Consider the following 26,145-nt stretch of genomic DNA (forward strand, 5'->3'; position numbering starts at 1 on the left):
TTGCCAGCCATCATTTATCTGTAAATGCAAAATGGAGTTAGTTGTGCTTACTCTAAATAGGTAGAATTCATTTTATGAGGCATGGCCTGGTTTTCTGTTTCAAACCTACTCCATGACTATACTGCCTAGAGATCTACCAGCTATGATAAGAGTACTTCCCAGAAAGCAACAAAATGGAGAACAATTTCTTGATCGTCCTTTCAAAACTTAAGACAATTACATTATAATAACTTGATTCAAAAATATTTATAGAGAACATAATTGCATTATTATTTTTAAAAATTTTCATAGACATGGTCTTGCTATGCCCACACTGGTGTCAAACTCCGGGCCTCAAGCAATCCTTCAGCCTCAGCCTCCCAAAGTGCTGGGATTACAGGCATGAGCCATCACGCCTAGCCTATGATTAGCATTATAAAGAAACAAGTGGATAATAAAATGTTAGTGATGTGAAAGTTTTGATTTATGAGACTGTATTAGAATTATAACAGTAAATTATTCCTTCTAGAACAGTTAGCAATTTGTAGTATCTCAGCTCTAAATCTATTGTTTACCTACTGCTTTGCAATACTGGAGCTGGACTCTGGAAACATGTCCTTTGCCAGCTGGCAGAATGTTAAACTTCATCGATAGAGGTCAATGGAGAGATCCTGCAAGGGGAAAAACACTTCCCTTCCCAAGCTGCTGTGGATGGCCTAACCCTTGGAAAATGGCAGGCTGTGTCTATAGACCAGCTTGGACCAGACCATCAGCTCTAGCCCCCATCCCTAAAGAAACTTCCAGGTTAGCACCAAGTTGCCTCCACTCACAGGCAGCGGTAGGCCACTTTGGCCAATTTCATTATCTGCAAGCCCGGTGTTCCCCTAGTAGTCACTGACTCTTTAAAGAAGTCTAATCTTAGCCTTGGAGGAGGGCCTCTCTGAGTCCTGAGGCCCTTTACTATCCACTCTTCCTCACCCTAGATGAGGTAGTAGCTGATATTTTGCACGTGGTATCTCTGGACCCCCGAGTCTCTTTTTACCTCTTTTAGTAGTTAATCATTTTCTACTAGTGAGAAGCTCTTTATATTAAACTTTCCCTGTCTAGGTAACTGATGTGGTTTCTGTTTCCTGACTGATTTACCTCCCTTCCTCTCCATCTTACTTCAAGAATCAATGGGACCCAACATTATACTAAAGTAACTGCTTTTACTTCTCTGGCTTGGAGACTACTACATAGCTTTAATAGTCTTCTAGAAAATTCTACTTTCTCTTTTCTTTACAAAATCATGAAGTAGTACAATTCAGTTACTGCAAAAGTTCTCCAAAGTGTCCATCCCATCTATTCTATAGATGACAAGATAAAATTTCTCTGATAACAGTGAAAATTTACTAAAATGCTTAAATCAAAATGCCATTAACAAATTAAATATATATATATATTTTCACTGTTATATATATATATATATCTCCAGTGAGCTTAATTCAGAGGTCACTTATTAATCATGATGTTACTCTTATTTGCTTAAAGGAGAGAATCTACAGGTTTGGAGCATAAATCACACAGTCATCCCTTAGGCACACATACATAATGCAAAACTTTAAAGCATATATTGAATTCTTAGAGATTATTTCTAAAGTCACTTGTTTATCAATGTGCCAGCACTTTGTCAATGGAAATATAAAACTCCTTTATTCTTAAAGCTTATATGATGATCAGAAATTGTTAACACAAAAAGCATTTGTTTCTTACACATTAGATATAGTCAAGATTAGTTTCAGGCTTGTACAGTTCAGAATGAATTTTTTTAAAACAATAAAGTACAAAACTAAAGGTAACAAATGAAAAGTATGCTGTACTGGGATCTAATTCCCATGGGTAGCTTTCCTTAGCATGGGCTCAAGGAAAAACAACAATTAATTGCAGTGGGCATGTGCAGAAGAAAAACAACTTGAAAGGGTAAAACAAAAGGTGCCTTAAAATTTTCAGGAATTTAGGGGCAATACCTTAGAAACACATTAGTGTGTCTTTAACATAAGAATTTTTAAAACGTTGAGGACAGCATGAAAGACTTTTTTCTTTTTTTCTCCTATGACTAGCAACAAACAAAATTCAGAATATGACTTACTATGATATTTTGTTTCAACTTTATTTCATGTAATATAGTGGGGGAAAATATACCTATTTAAAATGATGAATTAGAGGTAAGAAGCATCATAGCTTAATGGACATGGAATAAAGCTGAAAGTGAAAAACACACTTTCTTTTCCAAAACCTACCTAATAATGCAATGATATATGCTAAAAATTTCTAATTATTATGCTTCTATTTTTAAATCTATAAATAAAACTGTACTAAACTTTCTACCCAAGGGTTGTATAGTACCCTTAAAAACTGGAAAGGGAGAAATACTGCGGAAGGAATAGAAAAATTAAATTGCTATTCTTCATTCTTAACATAATCAGCTACTTTGAAATATAGTATTACTTATACTACTATAAATTATAAATCTATATTTATTCTACTACCTAGGAAGAACCACTTTTTAAGAACTATTTTGAAATAATTTTTGGCTTCCAGAAAACTTGCATAAATACAGACAGATTTCATAGAATTCTTCACTCAGATTCTTCTAAGGTCAACTTCCATAACCATTGTATGATTACCAAAATTAGTATTGGTAGAATACTACTCACTAGCCTACAGACCTGGTTTGAGCTTCACTAGTGCCCTTTTTGGTTCCCACATCCACTTCCAGATCCCACACTGTATTTAGTTGTCGTGTCTCTTTAGTCTTCTTCAATCTGTGACAGTTGCTGACGTGGCTCATCTTCTCTTGCAAGACTCTGATATTTTTGGTGAATAACGGTTCACTTTGTGGAATGTCTCTCAGTTGGGATGTTTTCTCATGATTAGATTAAAGGTATGCCTTTTGACTAGAATATAACAGATATGTCCTTGCAAGTAAGTGTATCATTCCAAGGAAAATCTGAGGTTGAAATGTTTTATTACTGACAATGCTAACCTTCATCATTTGTTTAAGCTAACCAATTACAGTGGAGAAATCAACTTTCCCTATGTAACTGATACATATCTTGGGAGGAAGAACTTGAAGGCTGTGTTAAATACATTGATTTTAACATCCATCCCTGAATCTTGTCTGCAACAATTATTTCTGTGGTCTTCGCCTAATAAAGATTTCCCTCATTCTCTTTGTATTTGTTAACTAGAATCCTTCTGTAAGAGCTGTCCCTTATCCTTCATTTATTTATTTTGTTATAATGGTATGACCTCATGGGTATTTTATTCTATAGATTATAATTCCATAAACTAGATCATATTTGTTACCTAAATTGTTCCAGTTTTGGCTATTAGAAGCACCTTCAGGTTGGTCCCATGTCCTTTTGACATGCTCCTATTCTTTTTAAGCCCTTAGTTTTTGACATCACAGACAGGTGTTCCAAGCCCTAAAATCAACTACTTCTCCAAGTAGTCCTAGTTCCTTTTATTAGAGAATGGTATTTCAAAATCAACATCTTCTATAGGCATGGACATTGCTACTGGAGTGTCATTGCTCCTGGACCCTCTCAGTGGCCACAGGTAGGAAATATACATTTCCATACCAATGAAGGTATAAAAAAGTATTTATATTTATTTCTATATCTGTATGCATGCATACTAAAAACTATGAGGTCATAATGATATTTCGAGATTCATTCTACTCTTTTCCTTTTCCTTAATTATAACTGAGAGAAACATTTTTATAATCTTGGTCACTGTTACTTTAGATACTTGAGTCATAATATTTACTACAAAACTGAATCAAAGTGCACACATTTTTATGCCCTTCTTTTATTTGGCTCAACAATACAAAGGTAAAGATGCATACTTTTAATGTGAAAACATTAAAAAATCAATGTCTCTACAATATTTATGAAGCCCCGTGGGTAGTTCTACCTGAATTCACCCCCTTTCTTAGCACCCTTTAGAGTAATCATTGTTCTGAGTTGTGTGGCTATCCTTCCCTAGCTTTCATTTTCTTACCACATACATTTGTATCCCTAATAATAAATTATTTCATTTTGCATGGCTTTGAACTTCATAAAAGTTCATTCTTTTTCCATTTTCTTTTTTTGCTCAGTATTATATTTGTCCAATAGTTAATGCACATGCATTGTTTCCAATTTTTGTTATTTTCAAACTGTTTGGTATGAGCATGCTTGTACATGTTTCCTGGGTTACATGTGAAAAGGTTTCTCTAGATATAGAAAAGGGTGGACTAAATAATATACTCAATTGTTTTCCAAAGAGACTAAACCAATTTACATTCTTATAATAAGTGTAAAAGAGTTCTGGTTGTTCCAAGTCCTCGACAAAATTTGATAATGTTGGACTTTAGGCTTTCAGTCTGGAAGGTAAAATATTATAGTACATTGTGCTTTTAATTTGCATTTCCTTGATAATAGGGCTTAGCATCTTTTCATAAGTGTATTGGCCATCCTTGTTTCCTTTCTGAGAAATACTTTTTCAATGTTTATCCATTTTCTGCTACAGATTTGTCTTTTTCTTATTTTTTAAATATAAAGATATTTAATCATCTCTTGTCAGTGACCTATGTTACAATCACTTTTTTTTTTCTCTTCGTACCTTTACTTTTCACTGTCTTTCAAGTATTTTTGATTAAGACAAGTTTATAAGTTTAATGTACTTGAATTTATCAGTGTTCTTAACGGCTTGGTTTGGCATTCTGTCACCTTATTTATGAAATCTTTCCCCATTTCAAGGTCGTATTTTCCTATATAATCTTTTAAAATTTTTGAAAGGTTTTGTCTTTAAATCCACATGGAATTGATTTTTGGTGATGATAGGCATTAGCTGATCCAATTTCATTATTTTTTCTTATGGTTAGCCAAGAGTATATATACCATTTATTTAAAAATGCAACCTTTTATTTCACTGATCTACAATGCTAGGTCTATACAGAATCAAATTCCTATGCATGTATGAATGATTTCTGTGCTGCCTATTTTGTTCTGTGAGTCTGCTGGTCTCTCCTGCACCAAGGTAACAATGTAATAATTACAATAAATTTAGAATTTTGACATAAGGTAAGGGAAATCCCTCCATCTTGTTTATCTTCTTTAGGAGTGTTATGGCTTTTCTTAGTCTATTGCTCTTTCATATAAATTTCAGAATCAGCACGTCAACTTCAATAACAAAAACAATGACAAATATTCAACTGGTGTTTAGTTTGGAATGGTATTAATCTATAAATAAGTTTATGAAAATTGACATCTTTATGATATTCAGTACTCCTAGTCACAAAAAATGTTTCTCTCTCTATTTAGGTGTTTCAAAATCTCTTTCAGTAAGATTTAAAAATGTTTTCTATAAGTCTTACATATTTTTTGTTAGGTTAATGCTTTGGTATTGTATATTTATAATATTGTCTAGTTGACTTTTTTATTATTACCTACCTCAAAGGTTACAATGAGGATTATATGAGTTAATATTTGTAAAGTGCCCAAAATAGTAGCCAGCATATTGTCAGCACTATATGTGTTTATTGAATAAAAAATAAATCATATATTTCATTTATGTCTGGTATATTCATTTTAGAATAATTTTGCCTAGTTATTAGAAGAATGGTGATGAGATTTTGATTGATTGTGTACGATTTGTATATTAACTTGAGAGTAACTGAGATATTTGCCATATGGAATCACCCATCCAAGAAATGCAAACCGTTTGCTCAAATACTATGTTAGTTCCCTTAGTAGTATATTCTGTAATTCTTATTCTCTTCTTTATATTTTTAATTTTTATGGGTACATGGTAGATATACATATTTAGGGGTACATATGATGTTTTGATACAGTCATACAATGTGTAATAATCCCAACAGGAATATATATTTCTGAAGTGTATTCTTAGCTATGCAATTTCATTTGGTAGCCATAATTGTTTTTTTTTTTTTTTTTTACTATTTTATTAAATTTGAGCATCTATCATTGTAATTTATTTTAACCACACAAATATCTATTCACTGTAAAAAAAAAATTAAAAAAAAAATCCGAGTGTATCTAGCAAATTTTTCCTACCTACCCCCTAATTCTTTTGATAATTGGGTAAGTTGAAATTGTATTGTCATCTGCATTCCTCCTATGACAAAATGCCTACCTGTAGCCTTTTAAAAATATTTTTTTGTTGCCTGTATTTTACTTCCTAGTATTTAGGGTCTTACTAGTTAGAAGCGTCTTTCAAAAAAATGATGATTTTTTTACATTTTCTACTTTATTCACTAGTAGACAGATAAATTTTTCATTTTTGATTATTTATCTTGCTGATTGACACCTGGATATCCTTGGTTTTCCAAATGTACAATTACAAGTTGTTCAATATTTATAACTCTTGTTTCCTATTTTGCTACATTTGCTAAAATGCCCATGTTAAATAATACCATTAACATGTTACTTGTTAGAATATATCTAATGTGAACCAATTGAGGATGACGTAGCTTTTAGTTTCAGCTTAATATTCTGTATCATGCTAATGAAAGTTTTTCTACTCATTGTTTATTAAGAGTCCTTATCTTGAAAAGATACTGAATTTTAAAAACATCTTTTTTATTTTTTACTTCTGTTGAAACAATCATGTATTTTTTCCTTTGACTACTTGTATGCTTTTTATATTGGATAATATATCATACCATCAGTGTCCAGGTTAACAGATAATACACTTTCAAAAAGATTAGCAAACTCATCTCAACAGTTACATAATAAAAGAGACAGTTTGAGTTAAAATGTAAGATACTACAAGGGCTGCTTTATGTATAACCACTTTAGTTTTCACTCATTACTTCAGTCATTGCTCAACAAAATAGATGAAGATTCATGACTTGCTAGAGCTTAACTATTATAAATAGGTAAATTATATATAAGATGTTGGAAGGCAACAAATGTTTAAAAAAGGAAGCACAGAACAATATACAAGGGACTGGATATGGGGGAGGAAAGGCAGCAGTTGGCAGGATTAAACAGAGTGATCTGGATAGGTCTCATTGAGAAGTTGAAAATTGAGCAACTGCTTAAAAGAAGTGAAGGAGTTAACCAAACAGGTATCTGGGGGAAAGAGTGTCCCAGCAGGAGTGCCTAGTTTGCCTGAGAAACCGCCAGGGCACTGGAGTAAACAAGGTGAAAAGTAGGAGAAAACTGAGTTCACATAGTACTTTTCAGGGCATCGGAAGGACTCTGGCTTTTAGACCCTTGCAGAATTTTGAGCCAAAGATTGATGTGATCCACATTAGGTTCTTAAAAAATCACTACCACAACTGCTATGCTGGAAGGGAAAAAGGGTGAGGCAGGAAGCCTTCACAGGAACCCGGGTAAGAATGAAGGTAGGCAACCCTGATACTAACAGGAAAAGTGGTGAGAAGTAGCTGACTTTGGGATATATTTTCAAGTAAACCCAATAAGATATACTTGATAGATTAGATGTGTTATGTTGGAGAAAAAGAGGAGTTAGGGATGAACCTAAGAAACTGGGAAAAATGAGTAAGAATCAACTGAGACAGGGAAGGCCACAAGTAGAATAGGTTTAGATGGGAAAACCAAGAATTTTGATTATTACTGAGTTTTTGAAGGCTATATAACATCTAGCTTTCAAAGTTTTGTCAGTTTTTTAGGAATCTAACCCTATTTTTTGCAGATACAATGTGATGTCAAACTCCAACTTCTAAAACACACATGCACAAATCAGTTCCGCTGTTCATGAAGTAGTGTGAAGGGTCTAGGCAGTCACTGAGCCATCCCCATCCAACCCTAGGGCTTTGAAGAATATAATTTAAAAACCAAAGGTATAAGGAAAGAGCCCTGCATTTATTGATTTCACACAAACATTCGAGTCCTCTAGTGGACTTGGGTCTGGCAGTGCCCAGTTGAATTGGGTAGCACCAAGAAGTCCATGAACACTTACGTTTGACACACAGGTCTAAGGGCAAAGAAACAAAATAGACTTGGGCTCCCTACCATTCAACAAAGTCTTAAAAATTGTGTTTTCTAAGGACATGGCAGGGGGTCTACAAACAAGTCCACAAAATGTTTCTATATACTTCTTACTGAAAGGCTTTTTAAGAAAACCATTGAAAGCGCTGCAGTTCTTAGAGGGATTAACACTAGATGTTCATGGTCCTTTCTTGATATAAAATTGTTTGAACTTATAGAAACTTAAATACTTTAATTACAGAGACCCTGATGCACTTATATATTAAGACATACAAATACGAAGCAATCACTCTGCAGAACTGTCAGAAAACTACAGGCCAAGTTTATTTAAAAATTAGAAACCAGAATGTCCTAATGCAGAAAAAAAAAAAAAAGTCACCAGCAAACAATGTGACCTGTTACCAAACTGGCTACAAAGGCAATTCAGTGACAAAGAATCAAGAAAACTGAATTAAAATGAAAAATTGAATCAAAGTAACTAGTACATACTTTAGGTGGCTGGCAGAGTCTTGTAGCATGCTGCATCACATTCTAGACCAAAAAAGTATTGTAAAGCCTTCATATTACTTAAATATCTATAAGGGTACAGTTCTCATTTTGCTTTTACTTGTAAATACTATATGTTGCATAACAGCTTTATCATTTTTAACTGTGATCTATACTTGCATTATAGATCCTGTCTTGATGATGTAATCTCATCTAAACTAAACCTATCTAAATGTTACTAACACAGATGTTGTATTTAACTACTGAAGTATCTTCTTCATCAAAGTCACCTCAAAGCCCTTTTGTATATTAAATGGCAAGAAAGGACCATTAATAGACTTTTCTAATGATGTACAGTAGGGATTGGTAGTTTTCTGTTGTCTTTTTCCTTTTGTAAAAAGCCAGACCGTAAGTATTTCTGGCTTTGCAGGCCAGAAATTTCTATAGCAACTACTTGATTTCTATAGCAACTACTTGACTCTGCTGTTATAGCATGAAACAACCATTAATCATATGTAAACACACGGGTATGGCTGTGTTCCAATAAAACTTTATTTGCAAAAAAATGGAAAGGGGGTCAGGTTTGACATACAGTTATGGTTTGCTGATTTGTGGCCTATAGTACAATTATACTCAACATAACACAAGTATATGAAGCTGAACATGTGTGGAAAATGAGTTATGTAAAGGACAGACAGCAGAAAAATACTTTAAAGATGCTCAGCTTCAAACACACAGCATAGCTATGGACTACTGGAATGTATAAAAGCAGATAGAACAACTGGTATAGAACAATTAAAGTGAGACAGGCAAGTTCAAGTGGCAAAATAAATACAAGCACTCTACAGTTAAAATAGTAATACATCACATTAATTTCATAGAGGTCTATAATTTTAGATGGAAATGGCCTTATAAATAGCTTTGTGTGAATTACTTGTTTTCTGGAAGAGAAACTCAAAGTCCTTAGTGTAGTGGTTTAACAAAAAATGGTTGCAAATTAAAGTTATTTTTGGAGAAGTAGGATGAGATTACATCATCAAGACAGGCACGGTCTATAATGTAAGTGTCAGATCGCTGTTAAAAATGATAAAGCTGTTATACAACATACATTATTTACAAGTAAAAGCAAAATGAGTAGTCAAAACTTCCCTCTGATCTGAACTTAGTATGCTGATGTGGTTGAAATGAGAAACAAGGTAATAAACATATAGAAATTCATCCAAATATAAATAGTTACAAAAATATTTAGTGTTATATTTAAACATGCAAAATGTGTATAATAATGTGGCCAAAGAAAAGTATATTTTTACACAAATCCTCTGAGAACTAATGTACTTTACCACAAACAGTGAAAATCAGTATATGTTATAGAAAAGAACAGCATGAGCTTTGGGGAAAAAATGCATCTGGATTCAGATTGTTTATAAGACAGATAAGAAAGTTACCTGATTTTTTAAGAATATCAGTTTACTTATATACAAAATGGTGATAATACTATCTACCTCATAGGGTTCTTATTAAGATTTAAAAACTATATACAGATTTTAAAAGAGCTATTTCCTTTCCTTATTCTTCTACAAACACATCTAACAACAGCAACAGAAACTAACATTTATAAGTATTTATACGTCAGACATTTTTTTCATGCATTGATTTACTTAATCCTTACAATAACTCTGTGAGGTAGGTGCTGCTCTTATATATTATTCCTGTTTCTTAGTTAAGGAAACCGAGCCACAAAGTATTCAAGGCCACAGAGTTATGATATGGTGATACTAAGATTCAAAACCAAGCTCTGGTTCCCAAATAACAAAATCACAATAAAAAGGCTGAACTACCTAAAGCATTAGTTCTGAAAGTAGTATAAATGTCATTTTTCTTCACTCTGATTAGTTCCCGTTATCTTTTCCACTGAAAATGTAAAGAAAAGGAACAATTTGTGCATTAACGCAGTTTAATGACTACAGCTACCATAAAATACTCAATTTAAAATAACTATAAAAGATTCTAGATTTGACTGGGTTTCTCTACTCTGGCTACACATCAAAATTACATATGAAGCTTTAAAAAGAGTACAGATGCCTGAATCCCACCCCTGGCTTTCTGAACAGGAAGGGCTACCTAAATGCTCCGATACTCACATTTTAAAAACACTCTGCAAGTCATTTGAGTACATAGCTGAAGTGAAGAGTCACTGTCTAAACACGGATGTAATGGTGATGTAAGTCCAGTGGCATCTGCAACCAGGATGATTTTCAAAGATAAAAATACAAGTGAGAGGTGGTGGTAAGGAACATGGGATGCTGAGTTAGTGTACTGAGAACAAACAAGTCAGAGAAGAGAGTAAGGAGCCAGAGAGGAAGGCCAGATTCATTCCAAGTGCCAGGATGGCCAAGTTGGAAACACAAAGGAAATCGAACAGAAATGCAATCTCTATAGCCACAGCAGCCGTTCAGCAACACAATCTGATAACTGTTTGTGAATGGTGAGAATATCTATTATTTTGCTATTGCTTATCCTTGCAAATGGCTTGTCATTGTTGCTACGTTCTACATAACTTACAACTACCACTAGTTTTGTTATTAATTGCAATTCTGTGGCATTGTAGTAAGCTTGTTAATAAGACATTTGAAATTTGGCTTCACTTTCTTTTCTTAAAATCTAGGAAATAAATTCATTATAAAATCAATCTCAACCTATATTAACCTATTCATTAAATAAAATATGCATGATTAAAAAGCACAGGGAGTACTTGGGGGATCATTTTCACAAAGTACACTACAACCAAATAAAAACCAAACAGCATCAGAACAATATAAAAATTGAAATACAAGTTCACAGAATTACAATATCCCTTAGGTAGCACTGAGGCTTCCACTTAGTGGTGCAGTATCGTGGCTGAACTCATCTGCAACTATATTGTTTTAAAAAGTCATAATAACAGGTAAGCAATTATTTCAACAAACCCCTGCAGTGGTTCTTATCCATTTTTATTTAATGGCCTTCTTTTGAGAACTTCACGGAATCTGTGCATCCTTTTCCTAGGGGGGAAAAAACCCCCACAAATGCACATAAATCTGGCATTTTCCAAGTAATGGCAGGTAGATCACGTACCTGGGCCAGCATTATAGTATTTCTAAAGACTCACTGTGGAAAAAATTAATTACCTCTAGTGTATCTCACTCTAGACTTTCTCACCAAAGAAGAAAGTCATTCCCAAAGCCCAGATATGTCAATTTTTTATGTCTATGCATATCCACAGCAACAGCACAGTCCTAAATGAAAGCTTCAGTAGATGTCCATATTCACAGTTGACACAAAGATATGTGAAATGGTGAAAATATGCTGCTTTAGAGTTGGAACACAGGTGTTTAAGTCCAGGCTTGGTACTTTTTAGCAGTGTAATCATTTAAAAAAGTTTAACCTATGCCCTCAATTTTTTGTCTGCACAAAGAAAGTTTAATCCAATTTCACAAATCTTTAAGTAAATATATTTGGCGGTACGAAGCAAAGCTTCAGTTTCTTCATCTGATAAATGAGGATGGTAATGGTACTTATTTGATAGGACTAAAAGAATAAATAAAATAATACACGTCAAGTATACAGCAAAATGTCTGGCAAAGAGTAAATGGTCAATGATCAGCTATTATTAACGTGCCTCATATTGTGCTAAGTGTTGGACAAAAATGTCTTTCAGGGTAACAAGAGATATGTATGGAGTTGGAATTAAAAAGTGTTAAATAAATGATGGTTTCTTCCTCTCTCCATTTGTTAACACAGAAAGGGCACTGGGACACACGTAAGTTAGTAGCATGCTGCAGAGGAAGCTGGCGAGGTTGCCCATCTCCTCCCCATCATGACTGAAGTCCCCACTCCTCTAAGTTCTTGGGGGTGTCTGTGGCTGACAAGTCTCAGTGGAATTCCTCTGTGGGCTTTGCCTTAGGATAAAGAAAGCTGCCTTATCCAAAGTTACACCCCCTTACTAGGCCTCCCAACCCTTTCCCAATCCAATAACTAATTCAGGACAAGTCTGAAGGTCATCCCAGCTCCAGAGTTCCCCAAAATCAACTGAGGCCTTCTATGTAACTAAAACACAATTCAACGTCCCCCCTCTGCCTAATCCTGTTTCACTCCCCTAAAGATAGATATTGATCCTAAGAATACCCCTGCACACAAATCTGCCTCGGAGTCAGCTGCCTTGGGAAATGACTTTTGACACTTGCCCAAAGTCAAAAAGCTAATGAGAGAGCAAAATGGAATTTACTACAGATGTGCTAGCATAATTCCACTATTATAAAGTGAGCAGAAGAGACCCAATGAAAGAATGAACCGAAAGACCTATAAGGTAATGCCATAAATAATACCTTAAAACGTTCTAATAATGCCTTATTTGTGGGTTGGAATAAAAATGCAGGAAAAAAACTGAAGTGTGCTAATATAAAACAAGACAGCAGCCATCCCTGCGTGGAGAGGAAAATGGGAAGGTGATGAAGGAGATGAATTTCCTGGAATGCTTTGTATTTCACTTCAGGAGCAGAAGACTATTTGGACCAAAAGAAGTTTTGAAGTCAGCATAGCTCCGGCCTTTTATTTTATGCAAGAGAATGCTGCAACCCAGAGGGATACATAGCTTACCCAAGGGTACGATGTAACGCTAGCCTAATCTAGGCTTCTCATTAATCTTCAGAGTCCTTCAGCTTTGTCTTCAATATGTGATTTCAATATATGTAAAGTGTAACTCCCACAAAAGATTCATCTATGTTCAAAAAACTATAAGATACGTTACAAAACTAAGTACGGCTTTTGAAATACGCATCAGTGTCATTCTTTCCTCCCATCAATGTGGATAACTGGGGTTTCACTACACTATGAGTTTGCACAGAATGCTTCAGGAGGAGGGTAAGAACTCACTATCTATGCCTGTAACTACATTAGCAATTAAAGTTCATTAAATATTATATCTTAATGGTCTTATCTCAAAATGAGGATAATAATTATTATCTCATTCAATAGGATGCCATAAAGAGTAAATATTTAATGGTAGCAATGCATTCTAAATGCCACATAAACAAATATGGCAATACATATAACAGATTCCAGCAGGTTAACATTATAATAGGTTAATATTACACATGACTGATCAAAAAAGAGTACATGTAAGACACAGGATCATTTAGACATCTAATTCTTTTCAAACAGGAGAGCAAGATTTAAACTGACAAATTTAAATTTAATTAAGACATCCCAATTCAAATAAGAAAGATCTTGAAAATCCCTGTGGTAGGCAAAGTTACCATCAAGGAGCTTAAGACCTCTGAGAAAAAAAAAAAAATAGGTTAATGGGATAAAGTTAAAAGCAAATCCATGATTACTTCTAAAATATTTTTATAACAGTTCAAATAAAATAGGCTAAGAACAAGAAAGGAAAAAAAATATCAAGGACATTCTACACATTTTAAATTGGTTCTACGAGGTACTATATCATTCATTCTGATACACTATTCCTTGCCTGCTAGAAACTCCCCCAAATCTCTCATAAATAGAATTTACTAAGAAGCATTGCAGTCTTCCCTTCTCATATCTAGTCCTTTATCCAAAATGCTCAAAGAACAGGCCAGGTTCAAAAACACTGAAATATTTAAAAGGTTTGCATAAATTTTATTTATCTTCATTGGGAAAGTTGAGGAGAAACCATGCAAAAGTCCCTCCCCATAGTGCAGTTCAGCCCAGGTTGAGCTCAGGCCAGAAATACACTCCAGAACCCCCTTACATATAGATAGTTCCACTTCCTGTCTTTTAACAATCCAAATGAGCAGTATTAAGGCCCTTCAGTTCCCAAGATTTCTTTGAAAAATCTGTTTCTACTCTGTCACGGCTTTTCAAATCCCTCTTTCCCCCTAATTCTTTCCTCTTTTTCTAGTGATAGTAGTAACAATTTTCAAATAAAATTATCACAGTTAGTGGAGTATTGAAGTCCCCCAGTCCCCCACTATTATTGTATTGCTATCTCATTTCTTAGTTCTAGTAGTAATTGTTCTATAAATTTGGGAGCTCCAGTGTGAGGTGTATATATATTTAAAATTGTGATATTTTCCTGTTGGGCAAGTCCTTTTATCATTATATAATGTCCCTCTTTGTCTTTCTGCTGTTGCTTTAAAATTTGTCTGATAAAAGAATAGCTACTTCTGCTTATTTTTGATGTCCATTTGCATGGAATATCTTTTTCCACCCCTTTAGCTTAAGTTTATATGAGTCCTTACATGTTCCGTGAGTGTCTTGAAGACAGCGGAAACTTGGTTGGTGAATTCTTATCCATTCTGCCATTCTGTATCTTTTAAGTGGAGCATTTAGGCCATTTACATTCAATGTTAGTATTGAGATATGAGGTATTATTCTATTCATTGTGCTTTTTGCTGCCTGAATACCTTGTTTTTTTTTTTTTTTTAAATTTATTTTTGTTTTGTAGGCCCTGTGAGATTTATGTTTTCAGGAGGTTCTATTTTGGTGTGTTTCAAGATTTAGACCTCCTTTTAGCAGTTCTTGTAGTGCTGGGTTAGTAGTAGCAAATTCTCTCAGCATTTGTTAGTCTGAAAAAGACTTTCTCTTTCCTTCATTTATGAAGCTTAGTTTTGTTGGATACAAAATTCTTGGCCGCTAATTGGCTAAGGAAGCTAAAGATAGGGCCTCAATCTCTTCTAGTTTGTAGGGCTTGTGCTGAGAAATCTGCTGTTAATCTGATAGATATTCCTTTATAGGTTACCTGGTGCTTTTGCCTCACAGCTCTTAAGATTCCTTCCTCCATCTTGACTTTAGATAACCGGATGACTATGTGCCTAGGTCATGATCTTTTTGTGATAAATTTCCCAGGTGTTCTTTGAACTTCTTGTATTTGGATGTCTAGATCTCTAGCAAGGGTGGGAATGTTTTCCTCAATTATTCCCTCAAATATGTTTTCCAAACCTTTAGATTCCCCTTCTTCCTCAGGACCACCAATTATTCTTAGGTTTAAACAGAAGAGGTAATTTAGGTCTTAGGTCATTTAACATAATGCTAAACTTCTTGGAGGTTTTGTTCATTTTTAAAAACTCTTTTAAAATTATTTTCTTTGTCTTTGTTGGATGGGGTTAATTCAAAAACCTTGTGTTCGAGTTCTGAAGTTCTTCTTCTGTTTGTTCAATTCTATTGCTGAGACTTTCCAGTGTATTTCACATTTCTCTAAGCATGTCCTTCATTCCAGAAGTTGTGATTGTTTATTTATGCTATCTATTTCACTGAAGATTTTTCCCTTCATATCTTATATAATTTTTTAAAATTTCATTAAATTGAACTTCACCTTTCTCTGGTGCCTCCTTGATTAACTTAATAATTGATCTTCTGAATTCTTTTTCTGCCAATTCAGAAATTTCTTCTTGGTTTGGATCCATTGCTGGTGAGCTAGTACGATCTTTTGGAGGTATTAAAGAACCTTGTTTTGTCATACTATCAGAATTGTTTTTCTGGTTCCTTCTTATTTGGGTAGGTTATGTCAGAGAGAAGATCTGGGGCTCAAGGCTGCTGTTCAGATTCTTTTGTCCCATCGGGTGCTCCCTTGATGTAGTGCTCTCCCCCTTCCCCTGTGGATGTGGCTTCCTGAGAGCCAAACTGTAGTGGTTATTTCTCTTCTGGGTTCAGACACCCAGAGGAGCTACCAGGTTCTGGGCTGGGACTGAGGCGTGTCTGCACAGAGACCTGTGATGTGAACCGTCTTCGGTTTCTCGGCCTTGGATACCAGCACCCTCTCCAGTGGAGGCGGCCAGGGAGTGAAACAGACTCTGTGAGCGTCCTTAGTTGTAGTTTTATTGCACCAGTTTTGTGTTGTTTGGCTTTTAGCCAGGAGGTGGTGTTTTCAAGAGAGCATCAGCTGTGGTAGTATAGGGAGGATCAGGTGGTGGGTAGGGCCCTAGAGCTTCCAAATGATTATGTCCTTTATCTTTGCTATCAGGGCAGGTAGAGAAAGATCATCAGGTTGGGGCAGGATTAGGCATGTCTGAGCTCAGACTCTCTTTGGGCGGGGCTTGCTGCGGCTGCAGTGGGGGATGGGAGTGTGGTTCTCAGGCCCTTCTAGACATTGGCTTAGGCAAAGACTTCATGACCAAAAACCCAAAAGCAAATGCAATAAAAACAAAGATAAATAGATGGAATTTAATTAAACGAAAAAACTTCTACCCAGCAAAAGAAACAACCAGCAGAGTAGACAGACAACCCACAGAGTGGGAGAAAATCTTCACAATCTGTACATCTGACAAAGGACTAATATCCAGAATCTACAAGAAACTCAAATCAGTAAGAACAAACAATTCCATCAAAAAGTCAGCTAAGGACATGAATAGACAATTTTCAAAAGGAGATATACAAATGGCCAACAAACATATGAAAAAATGCTAATTATCAGGGAAATGCAAATCAAAACCACAATAAGATACCACCTTGCTCCTGTAAGAATGGCCATGATCAAAAAATAAAAAAATAATAGATGTTGTTGTGTATGTTACGAAAAGGGAACACTTTTACACCACTGGTAGGAATGTAAACTAGTACAACCACTATGGAAAACAGTGTGGAGATTCCTTAAAAAAACTAAGAGTAGAACTACCACTTACTCTAGCAATCCCAATACTGGGTATCTACCCAGAGGAAAATAAGTCATTATATGAATAAGATACTTGCACACCCATGTTTATAGCAGAACAATTCGCAACTGCAAAAATATGGAATCAGCCAAAATGCCCATCAATCAATGATTGGATAAAGAAACTGTGGTATATATACATACCATGGAATACTACTCAGCCATAAAAAGGAATGAAATGTTGGCATTTATAGAAACCTGGATGGAATTGGAGACCATTATTCTAAGTGAAGTAACTCAGGAATGGAAAACCGAACACCATATGTTCTCATTCATATGTGGGAGCCAAGCTATGATGTTGCAAAGGCATAAGAATGATACAATGGACTTTCAGGATTCAGGGGAAAGGGTGGGAGGGGGTGAGGGATAAAAGATTACACACTGGGTACAGTGTACACTGCTAGGGTGATGGGTGCACCAAAATCTCAGAAATCACCAGTAAAGAACTTATTCATGTAACCAAACAACACTTATTCCTCCAAAACCTACTGAAAATTAAAAAAGAAAAAACACCTGAGAGATTAAATGAACTTCTAAAAAATCTGTAAACAGATACAAATTTAAAAAATAAAATTATTACAGTTAAAAGAAAAATCATATAGAAGCTAATTCACAAATAAAAGTATTTTGCATAAAGATAAACTGTGGTTAGAAAAGTGATGACAACAGTACTCTTTTACATAACTAGGATAATGAGATATAAACTAACCTACCCAGCATCCAGCCCGGAGCCTGAACGCAACCAATCAGCAATTCATTAATTTACCATGTTCCTACATTTATATACAGATATTTGTACTAAGCAATGGAAAAATTCTAAAGGAAACAGCATTTATTTTCACTTTCCTTGCAGGAAAATATCAACTACAAAAGGATGGTGTTGAGAAATTACACAAAACGTATTAGACTTAATCAGTGGTCTTCAAAATAGGTAACCCTCTTCAAATAGGAGTATCTTAAAAGTTTCAAGGAATAGATAGTTTTAGAAGCACAGATAGTTTTAAGACCTAGGTAGTTTAAAGGAATTGATTTCTGGGTGCTAAATTTGCTAATGAACTCCTTCCCTAAAATGGTGAGGGTAGAAATTTCCACTTCAAAGAAAATAATCAAGGATTTAAGATTTCTGATTTTTAATGAGAAGTTTGTTCAGGTATTTATTAAAAATTGATGATGATGGATATGAAATAGTTAAATATCCTACTGAATATATTAGAAAGAGCCATAAGTTTTATTCTTAAACATCAATATTCACAATCTCCTCAAGATACTGTGAAAATACATTTTGCAATTAAAAAGTTGTTGCTGTCAACATAAAATGTGCAAAGGATTAGCTATTTCTTGACACTCTCAGGGAGATATTGAGCAACAAAGTTTGAAAGCCACCATACCAAATCATGTCAAAGTTTCATTAACCTCTAAAGTCTAATGCCAAGCTTCTAAATAAGGACCTGCTCTACATGTGTTAAGTCCTGGGCTGTCTGAAGTGACAGATAAGCTAAACTAATTCAAGAGCCCTTTGTAGAAATGGTGAGATTTGAGCAGGGTTTTAGGATTGGATAGCAGGGATCTTGAAGAACTTGAGAAAAGATAAATAAGCCTGAATGGGGAGGTAGGGGCCAGTAAGCATGTAGTTGTTGGCCGTAGAGGGAGAGTAATGTGCCCAGGTGGAGAAGGGAAATGGTTCTCAGGTCGCAAGACACTTGAGTTCAGGTTTAGGTTTTACTACTTTTTGGCTGAGTCACTTTGAAGAAATCTTAAGTTTATTTTGAAGGTCAAATGAAAGACAGGAAAGAAAGTGTTTTCTAAATTGTAAAGTTATAGCCAGGAGTGGTGGCTCATGCCTGTAATCCCAGCACTTTGGGAGGCTGAGGTGGGTGGATCATTTCTGGCCAGGAGTTTGAGGCCAGCCTGGCCAACATGGGGAAACCCCGTCTCTACGAAAAATACAAAAATTACCCAGTCATGGTGGCCTACACCCGTAATCCTGGCTACTCAGGAGGCTAAGGCAGGAGGTTGCAGTGAACCAAGACCACGCCACTGCACTCCAGTCTGGGTGACAGAGACAGACTCTGTCTGAAAAAATAAAATAAAATAAATAAATAAATTGCAAAGTTATAGCACATATTAGTCATTAAGCCCTTTCCAACTGGGAGCCACTGGACAGCAGCAGTTTGAATAATGGTCAAAAGCATGAGCTCTGGAACAACAGACTAGCTGGAAACAAAAACTCCTTTGCCAAAGGTATCATCCTTGCCAGGTTAACTAAATCTCTCTACGCCCCACCAGCTTTATGCATAAAATGGAGATAAGAGGGATCCAATTTACAGGGTATCATGAGGATGAAGTGAGTTAATGAATGTAAAGAGCTAAAAAAAATAGTGCTCAAAATAGTTGCATTATTGTGGTTGTTGGTGGTATTGTTTAAATTTAAATGTTATTACTCTGATTCTTAAATTGAGATAAAGAGATTATCACTAAGTATTTGTTGAATGAGGTCTTTCAGAAAACAGTTATAGGAGGGGCAGCTAAGTCTACTGAAGGGCTTTCATAATAAAAGTCACTAACATGGCCCTCAGTTTTACAGCAAGAGTATGTGACAATGGTCCAGTGAAGTTCACTGCTGTCATAAATAACAAAGTAACATGCATCTTTTTCTCTTGCTTAAAGGCCAAAAAAGCAAAGGGGTCTATACCATTTTGTTCTACAAGAATACTTTGTGATGTATTCAGTTGGACCATTTTTGTTCCTTAAGAGGACACAATTTATTGGAAATAATTTTGCCATATGGTGCCACATGACACTTTGACCTTACTGAAAGGAGTTCTGACACTGAAGAACCAAAAGAGCTTATTTTAAAGCACCCTTACCTATTATTAACATACCAAGCACAGAACCAAAGACAGTAGAATGACACAGCCCTTTGAATTTTGATTGTTATAGTCTATAGTCATTTAAAAACTGTTACTGGAATTTTTTTAAATTACAGGGGTAATTCATAATTCATCATGTATGCTCTCTTTCATAAACACATGTATTATTTATATGTATTATTACATATGCAAATTTATTAATATGCACATTAATTTAACAAATATGTTTGAGCATTTATTTATTGAAAGGAGAATGAATATATTTTCTTTTCAAAAGAAAAGATTGGTGTTCCACCCCACCTCTGACTTTTCAAACCACATTCAGAACAAATTGCATCGTTTTCCAGAAATTATTTTAAAAGCTTTAACTTGAATCTAGCTTTCATAAATTCTGGCTAAAATCTTGACTAACAGTGCAAAAATACAAAGGTCAGAAATGTGTTATTTTAAGAAAAGCATTTAAAAGACGATGTTTTAACTTTTAAAAAGGAGTTCAGGTTACTGTAACTAATGGGAAATGTGCCAGATTGTACTGCTTTCTAACTTCATGCAAGCAATCTAAATGAGCTAAAACTCAGGATATATTCAACATTATGAGATTTTTGCTGACAAATAATATGTACTAAGAAGCAACAGATCAGCATTAGAAATTTTAAAACTTACAAGTATGTCTGGCCAGCGAGTAGTTGGATCCACCACTAGTCAATCCGAATCCCTCAGGAATTTGGCTAGAGCTTCGAGGTCTGGTCAATAGTTTAGGAGGTTCAATTTCAGCACCAAATTCAGCTCCTATTACGCCAAGTAAAACAATAGCAGTAGCTTGCTTCCGTCTTTCCTCATAAGATGTAGAAATTTTTTTCATTTGTGGGACACTTGATAAGCAACCTGAAAACCAAAACATAGAATCTCAATTTAAAACAAATCAATACCAAAAAAAAAAAAAAAAAGATATACGATTAGAAAAACATTCGCGACTGCACATTCAGGAACGAATAGTATTTTCAGCAAATGGCACTAGGACAAAAATGGTTACTCGCATGCAAAAGAATGAATTTAGACAGACCCCTATCTCTAACCTTCCAAACAAAAAAAAAAAACCCTGAAAATTGATCATAGTCCTACATATAAAAGCTAAAACAAAAAAACTGTAAGAAGGCAACATAGATGTATATATTTGTAATTTTGGGTTATATAATGATTTCTTAGATATGAGACCAAAAGCATGAGTAATTTTTTAAAATTTTTACATAGGATTTCATCAATACTAAAACCTTTGGTGCTTGAAAAGACAGAATTGAGAAAGGATAAAGACAACCCACAGATTCGAGAAACTACTGTCAAATCATCTATCTAATAAAAATTATTTCCCGAATATACAAAAACTCTTATGGCTCAATAAGAAGAAAAATCTGAATAGATATTTTTCCAAAGTTGGATGAATGATCAATATATGCACATGAAAAGATGCTAAACATCATTAATCATTAGGAAAATGCAAAGCAAAACCACAATGAGATACTACTTCACATTCACTAGAATGGCTGCAATAAAAAAGACCATTACAGTGCTGTTGAGGATGCACAGAAATGGAAAGCCTCATGCTTTGTTGTTGAGCATTATAAAAATGGCATAACTACTTTGGAAACAGTTTGGCAGTTCCTCAAGAGGTTAGACACAGAGGTACCATGTGGCCCAGCAATTCCACTCCAACGTATCTCCCAAACAGAAATGACACACATGTACACACAAAGACTTGTACATGGATGCTCACAGCAGCATTATTCAAAATAGCCTTGGAAACAACTCACATGCCCATCAACTGAAGAATAAAGAAAATGTATTAGGTTGGTGCCAAAGTAATCGCAGTATTTGCCATTACTTTCAGTGGCAAAAACAATTACTTTTGTACCAACCAAAGTATATCCATACAAAATTAGATTACTCAGCAATAAAAAACAAATGAAGTACTGATACATGCCTCATGAATGATGCTGAAAACATTATGCTAAGGGGAAGAAGTTGTCACAAAAGACCATATATTGTATGATTCCATTTATATGAAATGTTCAGAATAGGCAAATCCATAGAGACAGAAAGCAGATTAGTGGTTGGCTGGAGTGGGGGTAAAATGGTTAACAATGGCTAATTAGTACTAGTTTTAGGGAGTAACGAAAGTGTTCTAAAATTAGATTGAGGTAATATCTGCACAACCCCAAATATGCTAAGAATTACTGAATTCAACATTTTAAAAGGATGAATTTTACAGAACATAAGTCTTATTTCAATACATTTGTTTTTTTAGAAAGATTGCTCATTTAGTAATTTATTAATGTGCCCATTAATTTCACAAATATTTATTGGGCATCTACTTTGGATCAGAAAATTACAAGCATGAAAATAAACAGTTCAGTTTTCTAAGAATCTCACAAGTGCATGAAAAAAAGAGAGTACACTGGATTTAAGACTCAATGGGTAAGTTTTCCAGGCAATAAGAGGGATGGGCCATACGTGGAGAAGAAGGACGATTATTTCATCCAATATGGCCCAGAATGCAAAACAGCAATCAGATATTTGAAGAAATACTTGTTACTGCAGCAAAGCTCAGCATAGTTTTATATTCAGAAGAAAGATTAGAAGGATACCCAAAAATAATTAAAACAATTTTATATATTTATTAGAATATCAATAAAAAGGGAATAATAGGAATTATCTAATACATAATATTACTTCTTAAAATTTCCTTTCTTAACCTCACTCTTGCTACATTTTTTAAGACTTATACAGTTCTGCCCTTTTTTAGTTCTACTCTATTCTAAAGATAGTCTACCATTATTTTTTGCTTGATATTTATTATGCAATATTATAAGCATCCACAGAATTAGTAGAAAATATATAAAGAAATCATGACGAACATGTATACAACTAATGAACTTTATAAAATACTGATGTTTTTCCAAAGGTTTCCAATTTTTATAAAGTAACTAACTAACCTGGGTATTATCAAAGCCCACCATGGACTGTGTCTTCACCTCACTGCCTTGCCCTCCTGCCCTAAAGGCCACCACAATTCTGACTTTATCAAATTTTATATCTATTATATAATTATATCAATGTTACCTAAAATAAATTAATATATTTTCTGGCCTTGAACTATGCTTCCATATCTGGGGTAAACCCTGGATAAACAAACGTATGGATGGATAAGCAGTGACAGATTGATAACACCAACAGATAAACACACCAACAGACAGATCCTGAACTAAATTTGCTAATAGGCTTTTTTAATATCCATGCCCATAAGTGAGATTGGTCTATAATTTTCTTTTCATATTCTACACTTAGTATCAACATAATACAAGCCTCAAAAAATCAGTTAAGTAACGTTCACTCTCTCAGTCCCTGAGGTTCCCCTTCCATCATTCCTTGAAACCAGCTGAAGGATTCTTGAAGTTTCATGAAAATTCTCCTCTGAAACTATTAAGAGTCTGCATCTCGAGACACTCCCTGTCTGGAGTCAGAGGGTAGGATATGGTGGCAAAAGTAGCAGGATGAAGGAAGGAATATTTATTATGAATTCATATTATTTAATAGCTCCTTATTTAGTTTGACTTTCTTCTTCTTGAGTCATTTCTGGCAGATTATAATTTTAAAAGAATTATCTATTTCATCTACATTTTCAAATTTATTGGTATGAAATTATTTACAGTGTTCTCTATATGATTAAAAAAACTCAAGTACAGCAGCAGCTATGGGTCCTTTAAACATTGTGCATTTATACCTTCTCTAATATTATTTTTCATGCTTTTTTTAAAGTTTTGCTGGAAATACATGTTTTATCAGATTATTTTTGTTTTGGTTTTTATTTTTATTTTTGTATAGACTGGGTTTCACTATGTTTCCCAGGGTGGTCTCGTACTCCTGGCCTCAAGTGATCTTCCTGCCTTTGCCTCCCAAAGTGCAGGGATTACAGGCATGAACCACTGTGCCCAGCCTCAAATTAGTTTTAAAAAGTACTTTGGTTTTGATCTTTTGTATTATTGCTTTCTATCTTATTAATTTCTGCTCTTATTTTTATTATTTCTCCTTCTACTGTCTTTAGATTATCTCTTTCTTCTCTCTGTTTTGCTTCTAGTTTCTATGTTGAATAGCACTCACTTATTTTCACTATTTTACATTATGGTTAACATTGCCAGTCACATATTTAATACATGCATTTCCCGCTTCTTCTTTATCAATTCCTTTCTGAGTAGCAATGCACTCAGATCTTTTCGATGTCCTTTCAGGAACTGAGGAAGCCATAGCCAAGCCCCTGGCTTTAAACTTTATTCATGATGTATTTTAAGTCCTCTTTAGCTCATAGGAGCCAAAAGCCTGCTTCTGGAAAGCAGCTAATGGTTTCGGTCCAGATCATGACATTTCTATTTCATTACTGGTCCACAGAGATACCTTTTTTGAGCCTAGTTATGTCTCTTTGGTTTTCTCTTTGTATATTTTATCCATCATAGCATGTATTTGGCACAGAAGGATTAAAAAAGTGAACTCCTGGAGCCATCTTGATTGGAGGTCAGCTTTCTGCTCTTTCTAATATTAATCCACCCAATTTTTCTGGCCACTTTCAGTTCTTTGCACTATATGTTGATTAAATGAGTATAACAAAGGTCACTCAAAGCTCAGTATGCCAACCCGGAAATTAGCAGCAAGGCCCTCTGAATAGTTTTTGGTATTTTGTTTCATTTTATCTATTTATTTTACTTTGTCCTTCCGTATTACTGGAGGTAAGGCAAACTAAAGAGGTGCCAAACCACGAGAGCAAATGTAGGGCAAGCTGAAGACTTCTAACCTATAGCTAACAGAAAGCCATTGAATAGTTTTGTATAAGGTGGTGATGTTACATTCCTTCACTGTTGGATCATGGTGGTGGCAGTATGGTGGATGAATTGTGAGGTCAAACAAGACTGGTGTCGAGGAAAACCAAAAGAAGACTCACAATGATCAGGTGAAGAACAATAAGAACCAATGGTGGTGGCAGTTCATTCCATCCATTATTGAACTCAGTTATTCAACATGTAAGAATTGCAGGTCTTGTGTATGCCTGGCATTAGGCTACATAAAAATTAATACGGTTAAGAAAAGTAAAGCCCTGCCCTCATTGAACTTAAGGGCTACTAAACAGGCATTGGAAATGTGTAGGTTACAGAACCAATGAGAACTTTCTGGATCGAAAAAATGTTATGTTTAAGAACTTAAAGCATGAAGGAGTCTGTGGATTTCTATTTCAAGGACAGGTAAGTTGGCTGGAACTCTATAACCCTAGAGGAGAACTGCAGAAAATGAGGCAGGAGAGGCAGGCAAGGGTCAGATCATATATGATTCTGTAAGTCATATGCACATTCCAATTTGTATCCCATAAACAGTGGGAAGGTATGCAAGATGGGTTTTAAACTACAGAACAGCTTAATTAGATTTCGGGTTTCAAAAATCGACTGTAAGCAGAGTTTAAAGAATATTAGAAGCGGGGTGATCACTTGGGGGTACTGCAGAAATCAAGATGAGAGATTACAGTGGATTTGGTTTTGTGATGTTAAACAGAAGACACAGGAAGTGGAGAGCTTTACAATACACGGTGAGGTCTGAGAAGATGGAAATATGGCAGAAAATTTTGAGATGACATAGCCTAAGTTCTTTTAAAAAATACTGATTAAAACAAAACAGAACAAAACAACCCTGGCAACAAAAGTAGATACAGCCTTTCCAGAAGCTGACTTTAAAAAACTTCTGGAGGACATGACTTTATAGTATACACTTTAAATTCCATTGTTTAGCTGTGCTGAAAGGCACAAAAAAATCTGGATGTTGGCAAGAAGACCTAGTTGAGTCTAAGAAATGGAAATTATAGGATATTATAAAGAATCTAATAATTGAAAGTGAGAAAGTGGCATTAAAGTATATAAGGGAAAAAGGTGGGTTGGTTATCTAGAAAACTAAGATGGTAACACTGGAGTATTATTTACTTGGATTCCTGAAATATTTGGTGCAATTATGAGTATAAAAAAGATTTCTTGTTGTTGCTGTTATGGTTTCTTAGCTCCTGCACATCATACTTTATTTTTTCTTTAAGTTATTTCTGGATGTTTGCCAT

The 26,145-nt window shown here is 34.8% G+C and overlaps 1 protein-coding gene across 2 annotated transcripts in view; it reads right to left on the minus strand.

Annotated features, from left to right (window-relative positions):
- WDR7 (WD repeat domain 7) overlaps positions 1-26,145 on the minus strand; it is a 388,194-nt gene that overhangs the window by 129,224 nt on the left and 232,825 nt on the right. For both annotated transcript variants that reach the window (XM_001084877.5, XM_001084992.5), the window contains one exon: positions 20,670-20,891. In XM_001084877.5, the coding sequence (XP_001084877.2) occupies positions 20,670-20,891 (222 nt within the window). The remainder of the gene's footprint in view (positions 1-20,669; positions 20,892-26,145) is intronic.

This window comes from Macaca mulatta, chromosome 18 (genome assembly GCF_049350105.2).
Source record: "Macaca mulatta isolate MMU2019108-1 chromosome 18, T2T-MMU8v2.0, whole genome shotgun sequence".
Classification (NCBI taxonomy): Eukaryota; Metazoa; Chordata; class Mammalia; order Primates; family Cercopithecidae; genus Macaca; species Macaca mulatta.